Here is a 16,764-nt window from a genome sequence, read left to right as displayed (position 1 = left end):
TCTAATTTTTAACCTTAAAGAAAGAAAAGCTTTACTTTAGAGAGAAGAATTAAGCTTAACAGATCACAGTTTTAAATATGCATGTATTTACAGAGATCTTTTGTATATCATATCTCATTTGACATTCACACAAACACTATGAAGATTATTCTTATTCCCGTTTTACTGATACATTGAACTGGGGCTCAGAGAGGATAATTGACTTGCCTAGAGTCACACAGCCAGGAAGAATATAGGACTGCTCTGCACTACATCAAAGCTAATATTGGTGCATAGTGGGCAGAGGGTTGTTATTACGCTTGTGACAGTTGCAGCTGAGGCAATCCAAAACAAAACTGAGACAGACACCCCACAGAGAAACATGGAATGGCAAGTCTGTGCTTGTTCATTCTTCCAGGATGCTTGCTCAGCTCACCCCTTCTATCCCCCTCCACCTTGGCCTTGTCCTGCATCTGGAGGACTGTGGTTGGAGCAGAGAGCTCGTGTCTGGACACAGCGGCTGGGGCCTAAACCTCAGTGCAGATAAACCGAGTAGGAAGAGAGGAAATAATGACCAGCAGTTTGCACCTGTCTGTTTCTCTGAAGAGAAGCTGTGAAAGTTCGCGAGCTCTTCCGGATTTCTGGCTTCATCAATCTATGGCAAAAACTGAAGGCAGAGCATGTTCTGCAGTTTATCTGGCCACAAAACCTTCTCTCCTTTTTAGTTTACTATCACAATTATAGAAATGAGCAGCTTCTAAGTGATATTACTCTTTGAGTTTGGGAGAAATTTCTTTTAACTCAGAAAACCTTACTGAGCACGTTCTATATGTGGAATAAGTTGCTAGGTGCTGCAGTTTAGTGCTACTCAGATACAGACCCGGAGAAGGCAATGGCACCCCACTCCAGTATTTTGCCTAGAAAATCCCATGGACGGAGGAGCCTGGTAGGCTGCAGTCCATGGGGTCGCTAGAGTCTGACACCACTGAGCAACTTCACTTTCACTTTTCATTTGCATGCATTGGAGGAGGAAATGGCAACCCACTCCAGTGTTCCTGCCTGGAGAATCCCGGGTACAGGGGAGCCTGGTGGGCTGCCGTCTCTGGGGTCGCACAGAGTCAGACAGGACTGAAGCGACTTAGCAGATACAGACCATGGACTAATGGTAATATCTGAACAGTTTCTTGAACACAAGATGAGTTCGTGCTAGAATATAAATCAAGCACGTATGGAAGTTTTCTGTTTAGTTCACCTGACAGTTTTTTATAGCAAAATTCTCTCTGTGAAGAAGCTGTGTGCTGATTTACTTCGTAGCATAGCTTCTTACCTTCTTGCAAACTAGTGGCAAGTGGCCCCCAGACCACTTACTTGAGTTGCACAGCTGTAGGAATACAGAGACTGCCGAAACACCAGTCTTGCCCTCCAGGAGCTTAACAGTGTGGTGAGGAAGACACTGCATCCCTGCAGCTGGCAGAGCTGTTTAGTCAGTCAGTCTTGTCTGACTCTGCAACCCCGCAGACTGTAGCCCTCCAGGCTCCTCTGTCCATGGGATTTCCCAGGCAAGAATGCTGGAGTGGATTGCCATTTCCTTCTCCAGGGGATCTTCCTGACCCAGGGATCAAACCCGTGCCTCCTGCATTGGCAGGCGGGTTCTTTACCACTGAGCCAGCTGGCACAATACAAGGCACAAAGTAGCTGTTCGGTAATCTCTCTTGACTGGATGATCGAAAAGAATAAAAGACACTCTTCAGAAGGAGAAAAAAATATTTGCAAATAGTGTATCTGATAAGGGATTAATATCCAAAATATATAAAGAACTCATACAACTCAAAAGCAAGAAAAACAAACCAATTTAAAAATAGGCAAAGGAGGACTTCCCTGGTGGTCCAGTGGTTAAGAACTCGCCTGCCAGCACAGGGGAAATGGGTTCAATCCCTGGTCCAGGAAGATTCCACGTGCTGCAGGGCAGCTGAGCCGTGTGTCGGCCCCTGCTCACTCCAGTGGAGAAAGCCTGTGCACCGCAGTGAAGACCCAGTGCAGCCGTAAATAAATAATCAAAATCTACAGTAAGTTAAATAGGCAAAGCACCTGAATAGACGCTTTTCCAAAGAAGCTATACGAATGGCCAGCAAGTACATCACTAATTATAGAGGGAAACGTAAATCACAACCACAGTGAACGTATCACCCCACGCCTGTTAGAATGGCTGTCATCAGAAAGACAAGAGATAGGTGTTGGCAAGGATGTGGAGAAAAGGGAACCCTGTGTAGTGCTGGTAGGATCGCAAACTGGTAAGGCTACTCTGGAAAACAGTATGGAGCTTCCTTAAACAATGGGAAATAGGGCTGTCGTGTGATCCAGCATTTCCATTTCTGGGACTGTATCTGAAGGAAACAAAAACACTAAGTCAAAGAAATACCTGTACCCCCATGCTCATAGCGGCATTACTTACGACAGCCAACACATGGAAACAACCCAAGTGTCTATCAACAGATGAATAAGTAAAAAGGTTGTGAGATAGATACACATATATACACAGCAGAATATTATCCAGCCATAAAAAAGGAAATTCTGCCATTAGCAACAATATGGATGAATCTTTAGGGCATTACGGTGTTTGAGGTAGGTTAGACAATGACAAAGACAAAAATCTGATATGTGGAATCTTAAAAAAAATTTCATAGGAAAAAGATTTGTGGTGATTAGAGGCAGAGGAAGGGTGAATTGGATAAAGATGGTCAAAAGGTACAAACTTCTGGTTCTAAGATAAGTAAGTACTAGGGATGTGATGCACAAAATAACGACTATAGTTAATGTGATATATTTGAAAGTTGTTAAGAGAGTAAATCCTAAGTGTTCTCATCACAAGGAAAAAAACACTGGGCTTGCCTGGTGGCCCAGTGGTAAAGAATCCACGTGCCAATGCAGGAGACGAGGGTTCAATCCCTGGTCCTAGAAGATCCCACACGCTGCAGAACAGCTAAGCCCATGCGCCTCAACTGTTGAGCCTGTGCTCTGGAGCCCAGGAGCCACAGCTGCTGAGCCCATGAGCCCCAACTACTGAAGCCTGCATCCCCTAGAGTCTTTTTTCTGATTGTTCTAAGATCATGAGGAAGAATCTTGTCTCCTGGACAGCAGGGGAGGGGCTGACTGTGGGCAAGTAGTTAAAGCCTGAGGTGGCTGTACCGCCTCTCCAGAGTCCCGTCCCCAGCCTCCAGCTGCTCAGCAGGAACCAGCATATCACTCCCTACCTCCTGACACTTTGCTTTCCTTCCACTCGCAGATTGTGACTTGTTCATAGGATTTGTCGTTGTTCAGTCGCTCAGTCATGTTCAGCCCTTTGCAACCCCAAGGACTGCAATACACCAGGCTCTCCTGTCCTTCCCTATCTCCCAGAGTTTGCTCAAACTCATGTCCGTTGAGTTGATGATCCCATGACCCAACTGGTTTCCATAACCATGGTTGTAGAAGTAGAAAGGTATGTGGCTGAAACCAGCAAGACATACTCTGTCCTCTGTGTGTTAAGTCTGCAGAGGCCAGAAATGGGCTCTCGATCTTGAAAGTGAGTCTGTTGTGAACATAAGATGAGAAGCAACATGGCAGATTGGAAGGAGCGTTGCTCTGGATTATCAGAAGACCCGATTTCAGGATTTCTCTTTTCAGGAGAGTCTCTGCCTCTCCTGGGTAATCAACAGTTACTTAGCTTAACTGAGCCTCAGCTTCTTCATCTATAAAATGACAGATTTAATACCAATCTTGAAGGGTGGGTGTTTTCCCTATTAAAATAGTTTGTGAAAGTGTTTAAACTGTTAAGTGCTGGATATGTAGGGGCACTGAATCCTTCAGCCTCTTTGGGTTCTGATTTGTCTCGTCTGATGTTCTGGGCACGTCTGATCCGTAGCTTCTTGAAAGACGCATACGCTTAGTGGAGCTTAATGCAATCTAGAAAAGTAAACGTAAGTTACACATTTGTAGTAGTGTCTGATAAATTGGTAGTTTCTTAGAGATATTCCTTAGTTTTCTGAATGGTGAGCTTTAAGCCAACTTTTTCACTCTCCTCTTTCACTTTCATCAAGAGGCTTTTTAGTTCCTCTTCACTTTTCTGCCATAAGGGTGGTGTCATCTGCATATCTGAGGTTATTGATATTTCTCCCGGCAATCTTGACTCCAGCTTGTGCTTCTTCCAGCCCAGCGTTTCTCATAATGTACTCTGCATATAAGTTAAATAAGCAGGGTGACAATATACAGCCTTGACATACTCCTTTTCCTATTTGGAACCAGTCTGTTGTTCCATGTCCAGTTCTAACTGTTGCTTCCTGACCTGCATATAGGTTTCTTAAGAGGCAGGTCAGATGGTCTGGTATTCCCATCTCTTTCAGAATTTTCCACAGTTGATTGTGATCCACACGGTCAAAGGCTTTGGCATAGTCAATAAAGCAGAAACAGATGTTTTTCTGGAACTCTCTTGCTTTTTTGATGATCCAGCGGATGTTGACAAGTTGATCTCTGGTTCCTCTGCCTTTTCTAAAACCAGCTTGAACATCTGGAAGTTCATGGTTCACGTATTGCTGAAGCCTGGCTTAGAGAATTTTGAGCATTACTTTACTAGAGTGTGAGATGAGTGCAATTGTGCAGTAGTTTGAGCATTCTTTGGCATTGCCTTTCTTTGGGATTGGAATGAAAACTGACCTTTTCCAGTCCTGTGGCCACTGCTGAGTTTTCTAAATTTGCTGGCATATTGAGTGCAGCACTTTCACAGCATCATCTTTCAGGATTTGAAATAGCTCAACTGGAATTCTATCACCTCCACTAGCTTTGTTCGTAGTGATGCTTTCTAAGGGCCACTTGACTTCACATTCCAGGATGTCGGGCTCTAGGTGAGTGATCATACCATCATGATTATCTGGGTCATGAAGATCTTTTTTGTACAGTTCTTCTGTGTATTCTTGCCATCTCTTCTTAATATCTTCTGCTTCTGTTAGGTCCATACCATTTCTGTCCTTTATCGAGCCCATCTTTACATGAAATGTCCCCTTGGTATCTCTAATTTTCTTGAAGAGATCTCTAGTCTTTCCCATTCTGTTGTTTTCCTCTATTTCTTTGCATTGGTCACTGAGGAAGGCTTTCTTATCTCTCCTTGCTATTCTTTGGAACTCTGCATTCAAATGGGTATATCTTTCCTTTTCTCATTTGCTTTTCACTTCTCTTCTTTTCACAGCTATTTGTAAGGCCTCCCCAGACAGCTATTTTGCTTTTTTGCATTTCTTTTCCATGGGGATGGGTCTTGATCTCTCTCTCCTGTACAAACCTCTGTCCATGGTTCATCAGGCACTCTGTCTATCAGATCTAGTCTCTTAAATCTATTTCTCACTTCCACTGTATAATCATAAGGGATTTGATTTAGGTCATACATGAATGGTCTAGTGGTTTTCCCTACTTTCTTCAATTTAAGTCTGAATTTGGCAGTAAGGAGTTCATGATCTGAGCCACAGTCAGCTCCTGGTCTTGTTTTTGCTGACTGTATAGAGCTTCTCCATCTTTGGCTGCAAAGAATATAATCAGTCTGATTTCGGTAATGACCATCTGGTGATGTCCATGTGTAGAGTCTTCTCTTGTGTTGTTGGAAGAAGGTGTTTGCTATAACCAGTGTGTTCTCTTGGCAAAACTCTATTAGCCTTTGCCCTGCTTCATTCTGTACTCCAAGGCCAAATTTGCCTGTTACTCCAGGTGTTTCTTGACTTCCTACTTTTGCATTCCAGTCCCCTATAATGAAAAGGAGATCTTTTTGGGGTGTTAATTCTAAAAGGTCTTGTAGGTCTTTATAGAACTGTTCAGCTTCTTCAGCGTTACTGGTTGGGGCATAGGCTTGGATCACCATGATACTGAATGGTTTGCCTTTGGAAATGAACAGAGATCACTCTGTCATTTTGGAGATTGCATCCAAGTACTGCATTTCAGACTCTTTTGTTGACCATGATGGCTATTCCATTTCTTCTAAGGGATTCCTGCCCACAGTAGTAGATATAATGGTCATCTCAGTTAAATTTACCCATTCCAGTCCATTTTAGTTCGCTGATTCCTAGAATGTTGACATTCACTCTTGCCATCTCCTGTTTGACCACTTCCAATTTGCCTTGATTCATGGACCTGACATTCCAGGTTCCTATGCAATATTGCTCTTTACAGCATTGGACCTTGCTTCTATCACCAGTCACATCCACAACTGGGTATTGTTTTTGCTTTGGCTCCGTCTCTTCATTCTGTCTGGAGTTATTTCTCCACTGATCTCCAGTAGCATATTGGGCACCTACCAACCTGGGGAGTTCCTCTTTCAGTATCCTATCATTTTGCCTTTTCATACTGTTCATGGGGTTCTCAAGGCAAGACTACTGAAGTGGTTTGCCATTCCCTTCTCCAGTGGACCACATTCTGTCAGATCTCTCCACCATGACCCACCTGTCTTGGGTGGCCCCACATGGCATGGCTTAGTTTCACTGAGTTAGACAAGGCTGTGGTCCTTGTGTGATTAGATTGACTAGTTTTCTGTGAGTATGATTTCAGTGTGTCTGCCCTCTAATGCCCTCTCGCAACACCTACTGTCTCACTTAGGTTTCTCTTACCTTGGATGTGGGGTATCTCTTCACGGCTGCTCCAGTAAAGCGCAGCTGCTGCTCCTTACCTTGGACTAAGTCACCCCTCCTGACCTTGAACATGGAGTAGCTCCTCTCAGCCCTCCTGCGCCCGCGCAGCCACCGCTCCTTGGACGTGAGGTTGCTCCTCTCGGCTGCCTCCCCTGACCTCGGACATGGGGTAGCTCCTCTCAATCTGGTCTCATTACTTCATGGGAAATAGATCGGGAAACAGTGGAAACAGTGTCAGACTTTATTTTTGGGGGCTCCAAAATCACTGCAGATGATGATTGCAGCCATGAAATTAAAAGATGCTTACTCCTTGGAAGGAAAGTTATGACCAACCTAGATAGCATATTGGAAAGCAGAGATATTACTTTGCCAACAAAGGTCCATCTAGTCAAGGGTATGATTTTTCCAGTGGTTATGTGTGGATGTGAGAGTTGGACTGTGAAGAAAGCTGAGCACCGAAGAATTGATGCTTTTGAACTATGGTGCTGGACGAGACTCTTGCAAGTCCCTTGGACTGCAAGGAGATCCAACCAGTCCATCCTAAAGGAGATCAGTCCTGGGTGTTCATTGGAAGGACTGATGCTGAGGCTGAACTCCAATACTTTGGCCACTTCATGCGAAGACTTGACTCATTGGAAAGGACTCTGATGCTAGGAGGGATTGGGGGCAGGTGGAGAAGGGGACAACAGAGGATGAGATGGCTGGATGGCATCACCGACTTGATGGACATGAGTTTGAGTGAACTCCGGGAATTGGTGATTGACAGGGAGGCCTGGCGTGCTGCGATTCATGGGGTCGCAAAGAGTCGGATACGACTGAGCGACTGAACTGAACTGAACTAGAGATAGACAGATCTTTGTGAGTTGTTCTTCCCCAGTCATTGTAAAGCCTGAACTTTTTGTGTCAGTCGTCTAGTATCAGTATTGTGAACATCTTGTTGGAGGGATTATTATGCAACAGTTAAGGAACAAGAATGTGCTGTCTGTGAGGTGCTGTGATGGGCTCAAAAGAAATGTAAGAAACATCCAGATCTTCAAGGAGCAGACTGGACACACCCAGAGGAGACATCTAGAAAATACGGGGTGGGCTGTGTGCTGCTGATGTGCCTGCTGGTGCGAGGGCTCAGGACAGGGAGTGTGAGGGTGGTCAGAGGACACATCTCAGCTCCGGCCAGACCTGTAGGATTTGTTTGAAAATAGAAATTAAAAAATGGTGGTTCTGGACATCCCTGACGGTCCAGCGGTTAAGACGTTACCTTCCAATGCAGAGGATGCAGGATCCCTAGTCAGGGAGCTAAGATCACACATGCCTCACAGCCAAAAAATAATCCCAAAGAGAAACAAAATTATAACAAATTCAATAAAGACTTTTAAAATGGGTCACATAAAAAACAAATTTTTTTTTAAAAGGAAGGGGTAGCTCAGCAGAGAGCCAGCTCCGGAAGGGCTTTGCACACCATTGAGGAGTTGCAGCTGCAGGAAGCCATTGTTAGTTCTTAGGCAAGGCAGTGTTGTCATTGTTCAGTCACCAAGTCATGTCCAACTCTTTATGACCCCATGGACTGCAGCACACCAGGCCTCCCTGTCCCTCTCTATCTCCCAGAGTTTTTGCCCAAGTTCATGTCCATTGAATCAGTGATGCCATCCAATCATCTCATCCTCTGTTGTCCCTTTCTCCTCCTACCCTTAATCTTTCCCAGCATCAGGGTCTTTTCCAGTGAGTCGGCTCTTCACATCACGTGGTCAAAATATTGGAGCTTCAGCATCAGTCCTTCCAATGAGTATTCTGGGTTGGTTTCCTTTAGGATTGACTGGTTTGATCTCCTTGCTATCCAAGGCAAGGCAGTGACCCCAGCACAACAGGCAAACAGGCTACAGAGGACTGATCTCTGCTTGCTCCATGTGGATCAGACTCTCTTACTGAAACTGATTTATAAATAGGGATGTTCTAATCCCCTGGCTCTTTCTGAAATTCCATGAAGTTCTCCAGCCAGAATAACAGGAAACCCAGTTCAGAGCCTGTGGCTTCTTGGCAGCATGTCATTTGTCTCTCTTTCTGCATCTTCTTTTCAGTGTCCTTTCTGTCACTATCAGAGAAAATCATTAGTATGCTAATCTAGCTAGCCGTCATTTTAACAGTGACCTTTGCTAACCTGCCTTTGCAATTTCAGGAACTACGTTTGACTTCTCTAAAAGTAACCTTAAATTGTAGTCTTGTAAGAATTCCAGAGCTGTATCCTTCACTCCTTCTTCTAATGAGGTTATGACCAAATGCTCATTATAATTGCTTTAGACTCCTTTTAATTTTCAAGCTTATTAATCATAAGAAGAGTTATTTAAAATTGCATAAATTAATCTTAGATTAAAAGCCCATCAAAGCCTCGAAACAATTAAGAATAAGTAGGATTTCCCTGGGGCAGCAAGTTTTATTTTAATATTGTAGTCAGGTGGATATCAGAACCTTGAAGTATGGTAGTGATTAATGTATGCAAAATTTAAATGAGATTTTTTAAATGGCAATTCTCAATCACATATTGACCTAACTGTAGGCTTTAACTGCATTGTCTGTCATATATTTAAACTGTTTACTAATCAACATTTTAATTACAGTGTGTGTTGGCAGACCCTAGGACAAATAAAATCTAGCATTTTAAAATGTTGCTGCAAAGTCTGTTATCCAACAATAACAAGACTCTTTTATTGGGGAGAATGGAGGAATGGGAAACAGAGCAAACTTCCGAAGCAGCGTCACGATTCCGCGCAGAGTCCTAAGGCGTGGCGTTGCCTCCTCCTTCCTGGCCCCCACTCTCGCCTTGTGATTCTGCTGGTCTCAGACAGCTGCCTCTTCATTCATGAAGTGCCTGCTGGGTTTCCTTTGAAGTCGTTTCATGTTTAATTGGGGAAATACTTCCCTTCATGTGTTCAAGCCCTGGTTGCCAAGCGTTGTTTACTTGAACAGTGTGGGTAGCCTAGGGTCCCTCAGCCCATCTCCTTTTGTGATGTGGAGACTGGATATTTCCAGAAACTCAATTCCATCTCAAAGTCAGCAGTCTTTTTGTCTTGCCTTCCTCCCTGACCACAGGTAGGGTAAGGCAAGCTTTCCCAGCTTTCCCCAGGAAGGTGGTCATGGGCAGCATCAGAATCTGGAAAGATTTTTCTCTGTTTTACAAATACTGTTTCATTATTGAAAGTAGATGGGCAATAAGGTCACCTTGAACAAATTATTTTATCCCTCAAAACTTCAGTTCCCACATTACAGAAAGGGATGTGTGTGTGTTAGTCACTCAGTCATGTCTGACTCTTTGTGACCCCAAGGATTGTTGTAGCCCACCAGGCTCCTCTGTCCATGGAATTCTCTAGGCAAGAATACTGGAGTAGGTTGCCATTCCCTTCTCCAGGGAATCTTCCCAAACAAGGGATGAAACCCAGGTCTCCTTCATTGCAGGCAGATTCTTTACTATCTGAGCCACGAGGGAAGCCCTTATAGAAAGGGATAATAGTGACCAAATTACTGCTTTTTTGTGTGTGAAAATCCAGACAAGATAAAGTGCATAAATCACTTAGCATAGAAGTTAGGAAATAAATTCCCCCAAAATGTTTGCTCCTGCTCTCATCATTGACTTTCTAAAACTAGTGTTAAAATTATTTAAAAATTCAAAGAGTACAGAAGGATGCAATATACACCCTCAGCCCCACTCTCCAGAATTAAGCACTATTAATAGTAATTTGTGTGTCCTTCAAGAATTGTTAATTTTATTGTTCTGTACCTTACTTTTTTGCTTATATCTTTGAGATCTGAGATCTTTCCATATCACATGAAAGTCTGCCTCATTCTGTTTTATGCTGCATGGTGTTCCATTATATAGATGTTTCATATTTATTTAACCAGGACCCTGCCATAAAACATTTTGGTGATTTCCAGACCTTGGCTGTTAAGCTGGTGACCATCTTTCTATATATATACATACACCTTTACAAAATGGATATGAGAATTGCAATTCCCCCTCACCTCTTTCGGAGCTTCCCAGGTGGCCCAGCAGTAAAGAATCCACCTGTGATGCAGATGTGGGTCCTGTCCCTGGGTCAGGAAGATCCCCTGGAGAAGGGAATGGCTGCCCACTCCAATATTCTTGCCTTGAGAATTCCATGGACAGAGGAGCCTAGTAGGCTACAGTCCATGGGATCGCCAAGAGTTGGACACAACTGAGCATTCACCTCTTTTGCTACTAAAGTATTAGACATTAATCTTCATCTGTCTGATCAGTGATAAATGATATTCAGTTGTTTTCATTTACATTCTTTTTATTAAGCATGAAGTTTTTTTTTTTTTCATGTTTATTGGCCATCAGTATTTTTTTCACATACTGTGCGCATTTTTCTTTTGGATAGGTTTTCTCTTCCTTTATCTTTTTGAGCCTTGATTTCCCCATCTAGAGAGTGAGGGAGGTAGGCACACAGTCGCCAAGATCCCTTCTGCCTCTGGAGACTGAGGTTCTGGCCTGAGTGTCCCGCGGGCAGCTTCTGCACTGCTACCAGAGGCGCTCTCTGCTTGTGACCTTGTCTAGCCCACATTGGGGTTATGGGGCATATAGCTGTGGGTGAACTGCAGAAGGCTCGTTTCCTTCTTTTGTTCAATTGTGCATCTTCCTCTCTTAAGAAAGCAGTCTTGGAAATTGCAAGGCAGAGCTGGGATTGAACTTCCGTTAAAGCTGCCTGTAGACATCAGGAAAATTTATTTTCTCTATTTGCTTTAAGCCTGGGAAGACTGTGCGGTTTTCTCAACACTGCCCTGATGGAGCCCTGACCAGCAAGCGTGCAATGCCCCTAGCCCTAACGTGCCATTAATGATAGGTTAATGTACAGTATAATGTTTTGGGGACTATGGGTTCATTACACTTCTGAGTGTGAGGTCTTTCCACAGAGCGCCCAAGGTCCCATTGCATTATATCATGCAATAAAAATACCCTTTTCATATCACACACTAATAAACTGTATTTGAAATGCTGTCTGAGGGCACTGCCGTCTTGTCTATAGGCTGTGCACGACCGAGTGCAACAGTTGGGTTTCCTTTTTTTCTGTTTTGTGTTTTAGTTACACGCAATTCTGAACTCAGGGAAGTCAGCTCATTCCCGTTTTAAATGAGGGAGCAAGTTGGGTCTTTAGGCCTGAGGCTCAGGAGAGAGGCAGCTCAGTGAGTGGTGAGAGTCCTTCCTACATGGAGAGCCAGACCCCCTCTGCCTGTCCACCTACACCGTGTGCAGCTGTCAGGAGAGCTGGTCTCGGTCTTCCAGACTTAGCACTGAGTATGTGTTAGGCATTGCAAAAATGTCCTTAGAAAAAAACAAGTCCAGGCCACTGATAGTCACGACTGTAGAGCTGTTTCCAGCATAGCCTCTGTGCTGGGCATTTCCTACACACAGCCTTCCTGATGTCCAAGGCAGACCATGGCCTTCCTGTGCAGTTGGTGATGTTCTCCTGTTGTACAGAGCACAGAGTTTCCAGAGCGAGGGGGAAAAGCTGCATGATGGAGAGTGAACTTCACAGGCCCCTGGAAACCACAGGGAAATTACCTGCCCACATAGACAGAGCTCCTCACACCCAGAACTCTTATCACCTGAGATATCAGAGATGCAGCTGGACTGGGGCAGGTGTCCTCTTTTCAAATGCATATAGCCCCAATGCTCTTATTAGTTATTCATACCATCCTGTGAGTTGGTGTAATCAGATAGTTTTCTTCTCAACAGTAAGCTGGCAGCAGAGGTAGTTTTGAACCTTGGGACACTTTAGAAAAGGAGACTCTACTACATCAGAAAGGAAAAAGACATTAGAATTCAGGGATGAGGCAAGGCTGGGGTCAGAGAACCTTAAAAGACCTGTTCTGTACTTTGATCCAGGGCAGACCGTGGCTTATGTGCTTTGTATGGAATGCAGGAGGTCAGGGGTGGGGGAGTGGGGGGTTGTTGCTGCAAGCTCTAGAGTATGGGCAAAGAATATGAAGTCCAAGAGCCTGGGTTCCAGCCAGTGTTGAGACTTCAGCCTGAAGCACAGGGCTTACCACCTAGGAGCATCAGTATCTTTGCTGTAAAGTAGGCCCACGTCTCTTCTGACAGGTGACTGGAGATCGTAGGAAATGCTGTAAATGAAAACACCTGGCTAGTATCTGACATGGGATAGGTGCTCACAACCATTGGCTGTTATATTGCTGTTATCATATATTATACTATAACAAAACATATTAACAAACCTAACAAAAAGCACAGGCTTTGGAGCTGATGTCCAGCTCAGATCCCACTGCCACCTTAGCCAGATCACTTAACTTCTCTGAACCTAGTTTTCAAATCCACAAGTAGATAATGACACTAATGCCATCCTGAGACTTCATGGCATTACTGTGACATTTGAATTAGATGATGAGGTTGAAAGCACTTTGTGGAATGAAGAACTCTACTCAGATGCTGCTAATTATATTTATACTTATTTTTCTCTCCAAATCAACATGTTCCAACTGAATAAATATCCTTAGAGCAAAGCCGCTGAGGGCAGCTATTAAAGATTCACTGATCTTTCGTCTCCCCACCAGGGAGCTTGTTACAGCCAAATTGTAGGCCAGAGCGGTTCTCCTACCCCATGTCTTCGTAACATAGGAGCAGGGGACCCAGAACAGTCTGTGCTCCCCTGAGTTGGTGCAAGGAACCAGTCCCTGCTTAGAACACTGTTTGAAAGATCAAAGGAGCTGCCCTAGAGAGCCAAGATGATGACTGAAAGGAAAAAAAGTTGCTAAGGCTGTCCAGTAGAAGGCTGGACCTTTGGCTCTAGGCATAATCCCCTTAATTGTTAGAAGAAGAGTATTTAACTTTCAAGGATAATTAGTTTTTCTTTTAAGGGTGGTAGGGTTGGACTCAACCTTTTGTTTCGATGTGGGTGCTTTAGAACACTTACAGAAACCTCTCAGGGGTTAAATCTGTCTTTAGGGCTACCAGGACTTGAAAAATGTTACCTTGTATCAAGAAAACCAGAAGTGACATGTTCATTTAAAAAGCCTGGTTTGTCATTGTTTATCTAATTTTCAGAGTTGACACAGAAAATTAGACCAGCTGACACTCACCTTCTGACTGTCTCCCTGGCTCATTTCCCTGGTCCTTTCCTCCCTGACCCCTGGAAGTACAAAGTGCTCCAAACCCCCAAAATATAAAACTTCTCACTGAGTTTCTAAGTCTCCCTGCAGTCATTCCAAGATTCTGTCATAGGATGTCATCCCTAATGTTATTATAAAAACAAGATGAGGTTATAAATCTGCTCTGTGAGGTATGTTTTTTCCCTTCCACTTTGACCATAAATCTTAGAAGTAATCAAACTTGCTCCAAAGGAAGCCAAGATAAACTTGGGCCCTAAGTGGCCCCATATGTCTTTATTGAGTTCAGAGGTTCTGAAGGCTTGTCTGCCTGGTGATGTCACACGGTGCTACTGAAAGGCAGCCAGAGTGCGAGCTTTTCCCTGTTTAATCCTGACCTTCCAAAATGCAAAGGGCAGCAAGTCTCCTATTCACCACTTTCCATAAATGAGTACCTCCAAATAAAGGAAATTATTCAGATAACTGGAAGATTACAGGCAAGAGGTTTTAAATGTATTGTACACTTCCCTGTCCTCTTAAACGGATTATGTGCCTCAGGGTTTGCTTTTTAGAAAATGTTCTTAGACCGTCTTCATGAGCAGTCATTGGCTGTATTCTGCTGTCCTAGTGTCTCCTGATATTAACATGTGGAGGGCCATTGTCCTTGCCCTGGTTGATCCCACGTTGGTTCCTTGGTTTCGTTTTTGCTGTGTAGTGTTGCTAATAGAGGTCACTTAGTACTCCTGCCCTTGTTCCCTTTCTAACAGCTCTCGGCTCTTCCTCCTCTATTTGTCTGTTTATTTTGTGCTTTAGATTGAGAAACCAGAAGCTAAGTGTGTTAGCATTAGTAGTCTAAACTGCAAGAAAATGGACTAAGTAAAGGCTTGAGGGGCTAACTGAAAGTAAAGCGTTCAAGTTTTAATGTAACTTTCAGATTCTTAGTCTTAAGTAAGGGAGTCAAATTTACAGTGCCCTGTAGGTTTGTAAAGTGCCTCTAGATTTGAAAACAGGCCATTTCACTAAACAGGAAATACACCGCTCCCTAAGATTGCATGTAAATGCTGAAGTTTGAAACAATATGACCACGTTGCTCTTGAATCAGTAATTAGCATAAAATTGTTTTGCATTATTATTTGTTGAAGGTTTGTTCTGTTTGTTTTTTTGAAAGTGAAATGAAAGGGAAAGTCGTTCAGTTGTGTCCTACTCTTTTGCAACCCCGTGGACTATACAGTCCATGGAATTCTTCAGGCCAGAATACTGGAGTGGGTAACCTTTCCCTTCTCCAGGGGATCTTCCCAACCCAGGGATCGAACCCAGGTCTCCCATGTTGCAGGTGGATTCTTTACCAGCTGAGCCACAAGGGAAGGCCTGGGGACCTAATAAGCCATGAATGTGCCAAAGGGGAGTCCTTAGACTTTAAAAACCAGGTTTAGAGTCAGACCCACAGAAGCCACTCAATACATCCATATTGGATTTGATCGAAGTCTCCCTGTACACTGGAGCATAACTAGCAGAAGAAGCAAGCTTGCAACTAAATAACTTTGTCCTTCTCAACAGTGAAAACAGACTTTGGTTTCATAAAACTCTGCGGCAACGAGCTTCTCCAGCTTATTTGTAATCAGATGAAGTGTGCTCCCTTAGTCGTGCATTCTGCGCATGGCCAGCGACACCGCCTCAGAAAACACAGGCTACCCTGCTCAGCACCTCAGAAAATGCATTTCAGTCTTCCATACATTTAATTTTCTTCAACATTACCTTGCAAACCACAGTAAATCAATAGCAGAATAGTTAAGTACCACAGGTTCTTTGTGTTTTGTTTTAGAAAATATTGCTCAAGGCTAAAAGCAAGTTCTATTGATGATTTTTATTTGCTGCCAGGACACAAAATGATCAGAATTTTCAAATGGCTTGTTTCCTTGTTTTGGATTTTCATTAGGGAAAAAAAAAAAAAAGGAGGGGACAGTTTCAGGAAATGGTTGCTGAAAGCAGAAACTCTGGAGTAACTAGTAATTTTCAATCCTGTATTATAGGCTAGGCCTGGTAACTTTGCCCTTTGTTATGCTTTTATTTCAGATTTTCCAAAAGGGCTGCCCCAGCCAGTCCCCTGGTTCCCCTACACTCACCTCAGCAGCAACCCTGTCTACTGAATTGAATGAAGCTCAGATAACTGGGGTATCATAGCTGGAAACCTTAAAAAAAATAAAAAATAAAAGATGGCCCTTCAGTTACAGTTATCTACCCCAAAGTTCAATATCTGGTGTCCTTAGCAGTTTTTCCTTAAGGTATTTTGTTGGTTTGATAACATCAAAAAATCTCCACTTTAGGTTCAGCCTTTCTTTGTGTGAAAGGTTGTTTTTCCTTCCTGAGAAGCTAGAAGCTGTTACTGAGATGGATTTTGGTAGCACCTTTACTTAATTGGATGTTTCTTGAAATGAGATGAAGCAATAGATAAGAATCATTTTAAAAGTTTGAAGTGTGGTATCAGGGCTCACAACCTACCAGGGTGACTATTTGTCAATACTTGTTGACACCTCCAGGTCACCAGCATCGCCACCCTGCCCACTGCCCCAGCACCACCCTCACACACCTCCTCTCCCCTCTCTCCTCTCCCTCCTGGGGAACCGTGATGCTACATTTTCAGCGTTGGTCTCATATCATTCATAAGATATGCCCTTACTATTTAAAATTTTTTCCTGCATTTATGGGCATGTACCATTTTTTTATTCCCTAATAATGTTTGCTTCTGTTCTCTCTTTACCAGTTTTATCAGAAGTTAGTCTATTTTACTAACCTTTTTAAAGAACCAGTATTTTATTGATTTGATCATCTCTTTAATGTCTAATTCTTTTTGTTCTTTATTACTGCTGTTTTATGTTTTCTTTGGATTTACTTTTTGTTCCATTTATAATTTACTGACTTAACTCATAAATTTCCAATCTTTTTTTCCTTAACATATCCATGTAAAACTATACATGACTTTACCCGCATTCCACAAATATTTATATAGAGTATTTTCACTGTCATTCATTTCTAA

General features: G+C 43.2%; 1 protein-coding gene across 4 annotated transcripts in view; it reads left to right on the top strand.

Annotated features, from left to right (window-relative positions):
• The window catches only part of MAP2K5 (mitogen-activated protein kinase kinase 5), a 282,322-nt gene that overhangs the window by 254,147 nt on the left and 11,411 nt on the right, over positions 1-16,764 (top strand). For 2 of the 4 annotated variants that reach the window (XM_086322838.1, XM_086322836.1), the window contains one exon: positions 15,804-15,979. The exons of the other annotated variants lie outside the window; for them this stretch is intronic. In XM_086322838.1, the coding sequence (XP_086178964.1) occupies positions 15,804-15,911 (108 nt within the window). In that variant the 3' untranslated portion in view covers positions 15,912-15,979. Of the gene's footprint in view, positions 1-15,803; positions 15,980-16,764 lie in introns of those variants that run through there. 4 annotated transcript variants of the gene reach the window in all.

Source organism: Bos grunniens, chromosome 10 (genome assembly GCF_055505025.1).
Source record: "Bos grunniens cultivar Pamir isolate PY7600 chromosome 10, Bosgru_T2T1.0, whole genome shotgun sequence".
Classification (NCBI taxonomy): Eukaryota; Metazoa; Chordata; class Mammalia; order Artiodactyla; family Bovidae; genus Bos; species Bos grunniens.
The sequence above is the reverse complement of the archived record's forward strand: the minus strand, read 5'-3'. Positions and strand labels throughout refer to the sequence as shown.